This window comes from Merops nubicus, unplaced genomic scaffold, assembly GCF_000691845.1.
Source record: "Merops nubicus isolate BGI_N331 unplaced genomic scaffold, ASM69184v1 scaffold1997, whole genome shotgun sequence".
In the NCBI taxonomy this organism is placed as follows: Eukaryota; Metazoa; Chordata; class Aves; order Coraciiformes; family Meropidae; genus Merops; species Merops nubicus.
In genome coordinates, this window is record NW_008622103.1 from 51,535 (window position 1) to 64,039 (window position 12,505).

At 44.7% G+C, this 12,505-nt stretch overlaps 1 protein-coding gene across 1 annotated transcript in view; it reads right to left on the reverse strand.

Annotated features, from left to right (window-relative positions):
• PHACTR1 (phosphatase and actin regulator 1) overlaps positions 1–12,505 on the reverse strand; it is a 65,557-nt gene that overhangs the window by 49,171 nt on the left and 3,881 nt on the right. Inside the window, exons 2-4 of the mRNA XM_008944651.1 lie at positions 10,665–10,850; positions 9,435–9,641; positions 4–214 (exon numbers count right to left, since the gene is read on the reverse strand). Coding sequence (XP_008942899.1) covers positions 4–214; positions 9,435–9,641; positions 10,665–10,850 — 604 coding nt within the window. The remainder of the gene's footprint in view (positions 1–3; positions 215–9,434; positions 9,642–10,664; positions 10,851–12,505) is intronic.

Here is a 12,505-nt window from a genome sequence, read left to right on the forward strand (position 1 = left end):
CCATACTGGAGCTGGTGCTGGTGAGCTGCTAACTGGGATGGCAGGACAGTGTGGTGGTGCTGGGTCAAAGGCTGCTGGGAGCTCTTCTGCGTGGAATAGGATGGGAGAGAGAGGTCTGGCCCCCCTAAAGGCATGCAAATCATGACTTTCTTTGGAGGTAGTGGAGGTGACAGTTTAACTGGCATACAAGGCAGTTTCACAGGAGCGCCAGGATCTAAAAGAGAAGAAAGAGAGGCCCTGGTGTTAATTTTCATGTCAGTAAGATGGAGATCAGAGTATCTGCCTGGGCAGAGAGGCACTTAGGCTGCTAGTCAACACAGGAGCGTGCACTCCCTCCCTGCTGTGACAGACAGCTCTGGGTTGAGTGTGCTCAGCACGGTCTTCAGAAAAAATACTGGCTTTGCAGCACTGCTGAGTCTCACAAAAACCATCCTGTTTTTGTGCAGGCCCCTTAACAAACATGTTAAGCAATGCTTAGTAAGGCTTGTGGCACACTTTGGTGCTTTGAAGCCCTAATCCTTCAAACCAACCCTCTGAGGTAAGCACAACATCTCCTGCTCAACAGGCACACAAATGGGGAGAGAATCTGGTGTCTGAAGCTCCAGGGTGACTCACCACCATGGAGCAAAAGCTCAGGGACTCCTGCTCCTCCTCAGCCACTGCAGGGCAATTACCACAAGTCACATTTCTGACAGCTTTGCGATACGTAAAGCATCTGGTGTTAGAAATTACATCACAGGACAAAAGAGAAAAGAAAGAGGGTTTGAATACTAAACAGGAGTGGTCTACAGACACGAAGCTACTGGAGAAGAAAATGATGCAGGGCAGAAGATTGTTAGGATTCATGTATTCTTTTACAGAGGGCTTGGCAGGCACTTTTCTCTGGATTGATGCACTGAGTTTTAACCTTTTTAACTCTAGGCATGTTCACTAAATCACATAATTGACCTGCCAGGCAAAGACTCCCCTGACTTCCATGAGAAATCAATGAGAGGTCTACAAGCAAACTCCTCTGCCAGGATTCAGCTGCAGCATGGAGATTTTTGGAGTTGCACTGTGAAAGGTTTTCAGAAGGGAGAAGAAGGAACGGGAGGGACTGTGGTTCCCAAGATGGGTGTGGGAAATGGTCACAACACATGCCAAGAGCATAAAGATATAAGGTATACGTGCTGTGAGTTAGTGTTTAGAAGGAAGGCCAGGCCCTTTCCAGCCTGGAACATCACAGACATTTGGCTCTGCAATGCAGCTCTGTGGGCAAGGCTTGCATGATCTTTGTCCTCTTGCTGCTCCAGTTCACTCTTGCTGTAACATGGCAACAGAATTAAAGGGTCAGAATCTTCCTTGGACCTGAGAAAGCTTGGGAGTAAGTTGTTGCTCTCCAGGTTTCAAAGTCATCACCCTCCTGAGCAATATGAGATTTCTGAAGTCCTTTTCCAGACGGTTCTTTTTAATATTAACTATCCCTCCCCCTGTCCCATTATTCTTTCCTCTCTCCTGGCCTGTTCTGGCTGTTGCCTCTATTAGCACCCATAACTAATAGCCAGGGTGCACGAGGCTGACACTAGGACCTCCAAGCACTAATACACCTTGAAAACGACCATGCATAGAGCCAAGCTCAGATATGTCATTAGACTTTTTTTAGAGCTTGTCATAGCTTCATTGCATCCACAGTATCCACTTGATACTAGTGTTTTCACTGCTCTAGGAACAACACACTGACAGTAGGTCTTCCCTTTCTTGAAAAGGCTTATAGGCCAAAGACACAGGAGAGGCAAAGGGTGTGCAAAGACAAAGCAGGCCTGGAGAGACAGTGCTCTTTCCACGTTGCAGAGTGGGAGAGTGATAAAGAGTAGAACCCAAGTCTTTAGGCTTTCAAAGCAACACCATATCCATTTGAGGTGTTGTCTTTTGAAAGTAAAAATTCTTCTGGTGGCCCCACCAAGGCTGAAATCTAACTCATGGGGTTGCCAAAGCGCAGGGCACTGCCCTCTCCTCTCTCTCCTCTAAAGCAGATTGGCTTCTAGACAGGAGGGAAAAAAGGACTTGCAGGGGTTTCTATTCAAGCACAGGAAGGTCTCAGTTACAGTGTTTTTCTGAGGTACACATTATCTGTGTGTATTTCCCCTTTGTATCCTGCACAAAAGAACACACCTCTTCAGTAAAAGATAAATAACAGACAGAGCCAAGCGTAAATTGTATCGAGCCCTGAGAATAAGTCTCCCATGGGAACTGTAGTAACAAAGTGTTCTCCTACATTTGTGCTCCTGGCAGTTTCACTTCTAGAGCTGGTCCTGAATTACAAAGACTGCTGAGATCTGCACTGCCATGTTAAAAAGCAGAGGTTTGGCTGTTGGGTTTGGGGGCTTTTCTGCTGATGGTGCCTGTGCCTGGCTGCACACCACGCTGTGTATGATGCAGAGGAGTCACTCCTGATGGTGCATTCAAAGAGATCCCAACTGCAGGCATCTCTTGCTTCTGACAAAAGAATAACTGGAAGTATCAGTTGGGTTTGCTTCCTTCTGTGATCCTGAGGATGACAGCAACACTGTGTGTTGGGAGTGACTATAACATGCCAAATGGTTCAGGGATAAAGCAAACAGGAAGCCTCCCACCTTTCTTTTAAAATATAGTGAAAATGTCTTTGCCTTTCTCATGCAGGTATTGATCATGTAAAGCTGTGATACAGGCACTGCAGCTGTTGGGTTGCATGGAATAAAAAGTCTAGCTCCATTATCCTGAGTAACCACATACTCCACTGTGAATCAGACTGCATGCTCTGTTTTCCACTCTTCACAACAAAAGACCTTTAGTTTCCATTTGATTTTAAAGAAATCCTTCACATTAGCATGTTTTCAGTGCTATCAGTGTTGGATGACTCCACTGGACACCTGCCAAAACCCTTTTCTGTTATTTTTAATGTAAGGCTTTATTCAGACCGACCCTGTTTCACTCAAGCTCTTGAGCCTGTCTGAATATGTCCCCAGCCCCTAAATTGCAAATGAACCAGAGGCATTAACTCTACTTGTCTGCCCTTCACCTCTGGGAGAACTCCACTTGTCAGTTTAAAAAACAAATGGCTAAAAGGAGAATGACTTCAGTGGGAGGAGAGCTCAATCCATTCACTTGGAAACATATCAGTGTATCTTCACCAACAGCAGTAACAGAGACCTCGTACCACAAGTGTTACTGTGTGGTCAGACCAGTGAGTGTGCTTGCTCAGGTCCATGGGCTCCAGGCACGCTGCTGGAAACTGCTCTACCACCCTCTGGACCAAGCCAGAGCACAACTTGTCCCTGCACATACGAGTGAGATGACTGGGGTTTAGAGTTCTTCCCTCTGTCCATTTTAATTTCATAATGCCTGTGATTTATGAACCAGGGCTGGAAACAGTTATTGTCTCCAGCATGGACTATCCATCAGACACGGACATCCGCAGATGAAGAAGAAGCTGGACAGTGGAAATATGAACATGGAATCTTTGATAAGTGTCTTCTCAGTGGAACGCCACCAGAGCCTTAAAGCACAAAGCACTCAAGTGACAGAAGAGGAGCAAACTGTGCGAAGCCAAGTGTGCAAGTCTGATTAATCTCTTTTGGCTGAGGTTCTTCACGCTCAAGAGAATAATGAGCAATTTTGCAAGACGCTGGTTCCCAGCAGGGTTGTGACCACTCAGCACTGTGCATGGGTAAGTAATAACTATGCCAGAACTGATGAAGGAGATGCTAGACACAGAAACCTTCCCGCTGCTGATGACAATAAATTACTTAAAAGATAGTTGTGGATGCCACAATACTCGCTGCACATCAGACCCATGCCAAACAGGTCAGCCCTTACCCCTGCCATACACATCACTTTGCTAAGACCTACAGTTGCTGCATTTCCTCTCAGGTTTTCCAGGAGATAGGTAAAAATGCTGGCTACGTGTGCTATCCTGTCAGCAGGAGAAAAGCTTGACTCTTTGTGATGCCAAAGAGGCACCAGCATTATACCCCAACAGCAAGGAAGGCCAACAACCTGCTGGGTTTTATGAGTAGAAGCACAGCTACAAGATCAAGGGATTGTTCCCCTTCTATTCAGAGCTCCTTGGACTGACACGTTACTGTGTCAAGCTTTGGACTCCCAAGGAAAGACTTCAAAACCCTAGAATGAGTTGAGCAAAGGACCACCATGATGACTGAGGGCTGGAGAACCTGATGTGTGAGGAGAAGCAGAGGGACTGGGGTTTGTTCAGCTTGGAGAAAAGATATCTTGGGGGGAGGGATGGATGTAGTAACAGCCCTCCAGTACCTGAAGGTTGTTGATAAGGTGGAGCCAGGCTCTTCACAGTTGTGGATGGTGGAAGGAGGAGACAAGAAGTTCTGGACTGGACTATAAGAAAAACATTCCCCCCTATGAGAAGACCCAAACAGTGGAAAAGGTTTGCCCAGACAGGTTGTGCAGCTGGCACCCTTCCAGGTTTTCAAGACACAGCTGGACAAAGCCCTGAGCAACCTGGTCTGATCCCATAGGTGGCTCTGCTTGGAGCAAAAGGTTGGACTGGGGACTTGTTATTAATTCTGTGAAGTAATGTGCCAAAAAAAAAAGTAAAAACTAAAGTGCCAAACCAAGTGTGGCCTGTTGAAGGAGCTCCATTGTTGAAATGAGGTGATGTGCCTGATATTTGCTGGTAGCATTTGGACAAGTAACTTTTACTTTTTCAGGTCTTCTCTCTGGGAATCTCTTGTGCCTGAACAGCAGGAGTCTCTTTTCTTATTTCAATGAGTTTTTGAGCAGATTCATAAAGACAAGTTAAAAATTTTTCACAAAGATTTGCCATGCATCTCCTGCTGACTGCAGCAAGATCTGCAGTCATGTCTTCAGGGAAGATTTGAGGCAGAAATTCTTTACTGTTCTTCTGCACCACATATGCACCCAAGGTTCAAGCTGAATTTGGAGAACACAAGCAAAGCATGCTCAGCCTAAAGGTTGAAAAATACAGCTCCACATGAATTCCTGTGCAGAGCCTTGAAGAGGGTTTCAAAGATGGGAAGATCTCCTGACACTGCATGTGCTAGGTACTCCCCTCCAGGTAGCAGCAGGCAGAAGTATGGAGAGATCAACTGCATCCACATCCAGTCTCCTGTGAGAATTGGGGGTGCTGGTGAAGGAAAGCTGCTTTTGCTCTGCTGCTTCTCTCTCAGGTGCACAGTGAAAAGAGAATTGTCCATTGCCCCCATGTGAATGCAACCTGCCTTCATGAAGTAGCCTCCCAGAACAGGCAGCAGGAGGTAACAGTGAAGAGGAGGAGACTTGTGGATGATGTCTTGGGCTCACCTACAGAGGAGCCTCCTGAGACACGTGTGACTGTTGTGTTATAAGATACTGCAGAGAATATTTATTGGATAAACTGTAGTTGTAAATACTTTTATAATGCTGTAACTAACAGCCAGCTGTGCTATGGCAACACAGCAGGACACCAGGAATCCATGTCCTCAGCCCTCATCCTTGGCTTGTCTGCATTATCAGAAATAACTTCTGGGGACTTGTAACATTTCCTACCCTGTCAAATGTTTGCCTCTTATTATAAATTAGTTCTTACTCTACAGAGACATAACTAGAAAGCACAATCTCAGCACTAAAAATGTGTTACATCTCTCCTCAAAATCTTGAATGAAGGAAGCAGGAGAATGCAGAGGGTTTTCAAAGCTTAAATACAATAACTGAGTGGCCAGATATAACCAAGGCCACACCCTACTGTAACATTAGGGTAAATTTGGGCTCAAATAACTTAGATGTTGATGAGATCCCAGGTTAGTGGCATAGATTTTGTCCTCTGCTGTTTTAGGTAACTTTATGGGTTTCTGCTGATTCAGCTGTTTGGATGGAAACTGCCTAATTGATTTCAGAAAACATGATCTGTGCTGGTTAGAAGGAACAGCTTAGTGAACCAAGATCAGAAGAAGCTTTACATCACTGCTGTTGTCCATCCAATCATATATGACCAGTCTTCTTGGTGCTCTTGGTATTAAAGATTTTATGACAATCTGGGGTCTTTACCCCAGCAGTCCAGTTCAGTTTGGTTTGAGGTGATTATTTCAGCTCCTCCTCCATTTTCAGTGAAGGGGACTGCAAGTGTTGACCTAAATGCAAGGGTTCTGCATGTGGACATTGGAGAGTCAGAAGGAGAGAAGAACTTCTGTCTGTGAACACTATTAATAATAATCATATCCAAAACCCAGCAGAAGGCTCACCAGGAGGTGCCTGGCCAACAGCAAATGCAGAGCAGTGAAACAACAGTATCCAAAGTTAAGGATCATGTTTTTCTCCCACTGTTGTCTGTCTTCTAGTGCTGCGTGGGCACTTCCACACCCAGTGCTGTGATAGGGACGTTCCTCGTGGAGGCAGCATCATCAAAAGCATGGGAGATGACGTGAGGCAAAGCATGGAGCATCTTCTGCAGAGGTGGTGGCACAGCTCCAAGTGGCTGCTCTGCAGTCTGCTCTTGGCTCTGTCCCTGTTCCTGCACTGTCCCATCCCCACAGCACCTCAGCTTTGAGAAGAACCATGCCAAGGCTGTGTGATCTATATTTGCTAGAGGCAAGTCTCTGTTCCTGTCACCTTTAATATTTTTTTTCTTTCCATTCTTCCCAAAATTAAATGTGCTCTTACATGTTCATTTTAGGCCTTCTCTTTTGTGTGAGTTTCTTATCAAGAGAAAGGCCAATCTTTGTCTTGGCACAGGCAGACAGATATTTGAGATGGTTCACAAATGCTTTCAGAAATGAGGAATGTTTCTTCTTCATTTCTAAAACCTGTATGAAGTCCTTTGCCAAACCCTGCAAGGCAGTCTTCATGCCTTTATTGAAGAACTTTGGGACAAGCTGACAGCAAGAAGGTAGTCAGACTCAAAGGAAGCTTTTCTCTCCTCAAGTTGTGTATTTAAAATATTCCTCCTTTTTTTTTTTCCTTGTCTGCTGACCACACCTGTAGTGATTTTATAATATATGTTTATATAAAACACCTTTCTATTAAATAAATATACATATGTACACAGACATATATATACATATATCTTGAGGCAAAGAGCTGCTTCTGCACTTTCAGATGTGTACCTGAACCCTTCACAAGATCACACGTCCTCTTCCAGTCTTCCTGAACAGAGCTACCAGACCATTAAACCACTGTTACTCTCCATTAGCCATGCCCAGCATGTCTTAATTTGCCCTTCAACCTTCTCCTAAAATCTTCAGTGGAAAAACGGGCATGCCACAAAGAAGAGTCTTCACCTCATATGCCAGAATTCAGATTTTACTTGTTTTCTCACACACAAGCTGAGGATGTCTCTGGAGTAATTAGCAAGAGAATAGCATTAATTCTGCTTCTCACTGATGAGGGTGCTTCATTAGGGCTGATTGCTCATTTCCAAAGATTATACATGGCTAAAATAATTACCAGTGGAGAACACAAGGCACTGAACAACACGTATATCCTTTAGACCACCAAAGCAAATGGACCTTTAAGAATAAGTTTACTACTTTTATTTATAAAGTTTGTATAAATGAGGCTTTTAGTTCCACCAGGAATATCTGTCAGCTAAATTAGGGCCCTATGACTAAATCTGAATCTCTTGTTCCTTTTCCCTGAGGGTTCTGTATATGCATGTGCAACAGTCTGTCTATATGCACATGCAGGAATTTATTTAGGGCTGGGTGAGAGACCACTAAAGGCCACCACAAAGAGAAGTCATAGTTCTGTTTCACTTTCACTGGAAAATTGTCACCATCAAGCAATTCACTTATGCTGATAGCCTGATCCTGATCCTATTTCACTAAAGATCCCCACACCAGAAGCCCTCATCCTTTGATTCTTCTGCTACCTCTTGCAAAAGAAAGGCTTGTGAATGAAGGACATTTAGTACCAGAGTTTTTTCCTGTGCCATTCCTACTTTTTTTATTTCTTCCATGTCAGCCTCATTTCTGAGCAGCTTCTTATAATTGGGACAGAGTGTTATGGAGAGATCATAAGAAGCTGGTTTTGTCCTCACCTAAAGCCATTAATACTGCTGCCTGGCTTTGAAGGCTTCAGAACTGCCCATTCAGTTTGTAAAGCAAGGCAAAATATTAACCATTATGTGTAGATTTTGGCAGGCAAGAAAGCAAAGAGATTTCACATAAAATGAACAAATCTATACAGAACAAAAATGTGTGGTCATCCAAACAGGAACATGAAGGGACTGCACAGAGATAGGAGAGAAAACCTGAACGTGCTCTTTCCTAATGAGGTCTTTCCTGACAGATATCTTTACCTGAACAAAATGGGTACCTGCTGTCAGGGAAAAAACAACCCTAGAATGTATTCACATGGGCTGAGTGTTCCTCACATCAGCTCTGCAAAGATCAGAGCAGCACTAACACAAGAAGAGTGACCCAGTGAGAAGAGCAGTAGCTGCCCCAGCACAGAGATGCACCACACCTCGTCTTGAACTCTGCTTTTTGAGTTTTTCTGCAGTTATGAGCAGACAGTTCAAAAGGTGCAGGCAAGCATTCAGGGAACCTTTTCTGGTCTATGTAAATGTAGCTATCCTTTGCTTCAGTGATCTAATTGAGGGACTGGAGAGAGGAGACCCACCAGTCCTCCTTCCAAATGTACCTAGAGCTTTGAATCCAAAAGAGCCTGGACACTTGTGAAAACATCTGGAATACAAAAAAGAAGGAACCTCTATTGTCCACTGTTGCTGGCTGCCATGCAGCAAGTGATAAATTGCACTGTAAATTGGAGGATACCAAAATTCTGGTCATTGGGAACTGGAGCTGCCCATCAGCATCAGGACTCTCCACTGGGAGGGGAGTAGCCAGAGCAGGGGGGTAAAGAGGGAGCAGTTAGACAGGCAGTGTGAGCAGGGAAGCAAAGTGGCAAGAAGCCACAGGACAGAATGGCCTGTGTAAGGATTGGGGGGGCCAAGCAGAAGACAAACATATGGAAAGATACAGGCTGTGTGCAGGGAGACCTGCCCAGAGGGCAGGGGAGGGCAGAAGCAACAAAGGGATGAAGGAGAAAGCAAAACTTTTTCTCTTCAACTCTCACCCCTTTCCTCTTTAAAGGCATTTAAAGATGTCCTAATATTTTCCTGACACTTCCTCCCCATCAAAGCACACCCTGTGTTTTCCTGGTGATGGTAACTCTTGATGAATAAGAGTGAGGAGGGTTGGGAGATGTGGTGGCCACCTGAGGTACTTACAGTTGAGAGGGGAAGGGCCCTCAAGCAACCCCGATGAAGTCATAGCCTGAAAATGCTTCCTGATCCCTGCCCCAGCTCCCACACAGATACACCATACACACAACAACATGTGCCAACAACGTCACAGAGGGGGAGGGACACCCAGAACCTTGCTGTAAGGGCAGGGTTTTCCTACAAGGGAAACGTTGGTGCTGAGGGTCCAGGAACACCTACTTACCAGTTAAGTGGCTGGCAATCCTGGCAATGGGTTTAGGAGGCAGGGCAGGGGGCTGTTTGAGGAGGGACAACTGTTTCACTGGGGTGTCCTCATGGTCTCCAGGGAAAGCAGCAGATTTTTTGGGGGGAAGTAGCAGGACTGGCTTAGCTGTAGGATCTTGGGACAGGAGGACGCCGGATTCATTGGATGTGGGGCTCTCTTCAGACACTGGAGGACACAACCACATCATAGACGCAACAACGTTATGAGCAAAGCAGCAGCAGCAGCAGATAGAGCCACAGAGAGGAGGAAAAGCAGCCCAGCAAGGCGGGTTGGGAACGACCAAGAGATTTCACTCAAACATCATATAACATAGAAAGGAGGAGAGAGAGAGAGAGAGAGAGAGAGAGAAAGAGAGAAAAAGAGAAGGAATAACACACATCTACACAACACCGAATTTCCCATTACCTCTGAGAGAAGTCAGCTCCCTTATGCCAGGCTGGGATGTATTCCCACATCTTGAATGCAAACCAAGAGCCTTAAAATGTCACCTCTCAGATGGTCTGTCACCACAGCTTGCTCAGGACCACATATGTTAGCAGGTGGTCTCTAAACATATCCTATAAATGTAAAGGGCCTACTCCCTTCCAGAGAGGCTGCGTGGCTGTGCAGGGTCACAGGTGAACACTTCCACCAGTCCTTTTCCTCTCTTGACCTTCATCCATAACTCTCAGCAGTGAGTGATGCAGAAAGAGGAGCTAACCTAGATGCACAGCGTTGTCATCTCTCTGCACAGGCTGGGGAAGAAGTGCAAGGAGCCCCATGTAGGGCAGGGCAGCTGGCTGTGGTAGCTACTGAAGGATGCATGGTGTGAACATCACCCAACATCATGAGGCAGCTAAAGGGCATGATGTTGTATCCTAAGGTTTAAAAATGTTGTCAGCTCTCTGCTCATTGGCACAGCTGAGATGTAGCCAGAGTGTTAGAAATCTACTCTTCAATAGTCACAAGGTGCAGGGACTTTGCCTAACAAAGAGCTTATTTGCATAGAAGTAGAAGTTGCTTCTACACCAAGTCAGTCAAAATTTCTGAGGAGCATCCAGTGACAATCAGTATACTGTCACCTCCTTCTCCACCCAAAGACCTCTGTCTTTGACAAGGATTTCTCAGGGCTAGACTCCAAATGTTAGAAGTCAGAAACTTACTTCAAACAGCTTATAGTACCTACATCATATGTAAATAAGAAGTTACCTGTCCCATCCATGATCTCTGTGGTTGGGAGCACCTCGTATGAGCAGGGTTCCCCAGATGCTGGACCAGACTCCAGTTCTGCTAGGGCTGGCAGGGACACCTGGCTGGAGCTCAGCACTTGTCCGGAGCCCAGAGGTTGCCCATTCTCCAAAGCTCCTTCTTCATTTGGTATGGAAAGTTCCCCATCTGTTCATGGTTGGAGGAAAGCAGAATGACAACAGAAGACACATAAATGTGATGCAGAAAGAATTTAAACTGAAATCTTCTCTCTCCATTAGGTTGCTTGCAGATGAGGAACCTGAATCTCTTATGTATACAGAAGACCCACGGATAAGGACCAAAATAATGTGGTTTGTATCTCAACAACACAACCTGTGCAGAGCAGTTTCTGGAGAGGTCTGACTGTGATGTTCTGCCCACAAGAGTTTCACAGATGTCTGACAGCATTCCACTTGCCTTAAGGGGTTATTAAGATTTGGGAAACTTCTGCCAAATATCTGTGTTGAATCCTTTGCTTGCCCTAGGATGGTCATTATGATCCCTGGTCTAAGCTGGATGGTTCCTGACCATCCTCCACCCATGGTTCCATCCAGGGCTACAAAATCTGGTTTCCCTCTGTTGAAGCTGGGAAGTCAGGAAATGGGACAGAACTGAAGCTATAGAGCTTTCTTAAAGAACACTAATATACATAGTATAGAATTTATAATATTTTAATAATAAAAATTATTCTCTTCCCTTATGCCAATTTTTATGCTGTAAGGGACACAAGCAAAATCACAGAAGTGTGTCCCTATTTTATACACAAAGTAAAACATTGCAGCTCCCAGCATTGAGATTTTTATTAAGGGAAAGAATATTTTTTACAGTCTCCTGGTGTAAGGTCTTGACACTGGGATATAGGAGATTCCATTTAGAATGCTTATTTTTAAAGTTATAAATAATATCTCCTCTATCTGAGCAAAATTTCTTTAACAGCAGCTGGTAGTTTCCTTCCTCTCAAACACCACTTCACAGTAGAAATAATAAAGAACAGAAGCAAGGGATCAGCTCATTCTTATGGTGTCAATCAGCAGGATTTTTATCTCAGAACTTGTTATGCACAGCACTCTGGTACCTGGAGGCAATGACTACATGGATATCTCAATTATAGTGTTATAAAGGAATGTGTTCAGCCCCTATGGTTATGAGTGAAAGCCTAAAAATATAAGTGGAATGTGACCTGTAAGGCTTATAACCAGCAGCCTAATTTTACCCTGCACTTAAATTAATTTTTTTTAAGTCAAATTCAGGATTTCAGGATCTAGCTCTTGATTTTTGGGCACCTCTGATCAGTCATGTTACTGCTCCATGTACCAAGCAGTGCATCATCCCAGTGAGTGGACATTTAGCAGGGCTAAGATGTGCAAAACACTTTGGAAAACAATACTGACAAGAGAATAAAACCCTTCAGTCTCACTGCAGTGTCAGGACACAGCAATTAACAAGTCTGAAAGAACGTTCCCTGGGAAGCATTCAGAATTATGTTTCTGCCTTTTAAAGCTTCTCTACAGCCAGTGAAGATGGTCTCCTGCTTATTTTGGAATTATTAGAAATACCAAGGTCTTGACTTTCTTGTTTTTGTTGGAAGCTTTTGGAAGACCAAGAGCTATTATGGTACACAGCCACTCACACTGCTCTGGAACCCCACCCGCAGCTTTCAGAGCCATCAACTGAGCCAGCCAAAAGTTGGCCACATTAATCAAAACTGAAAGTTTTGGCCAGTTCTTCACAGCACAGTCTCCTTCTATCTGCTGTGGTCGTTCAACACAAGCCCATTTATTTCCCTAGGCAGCAGGAATGCA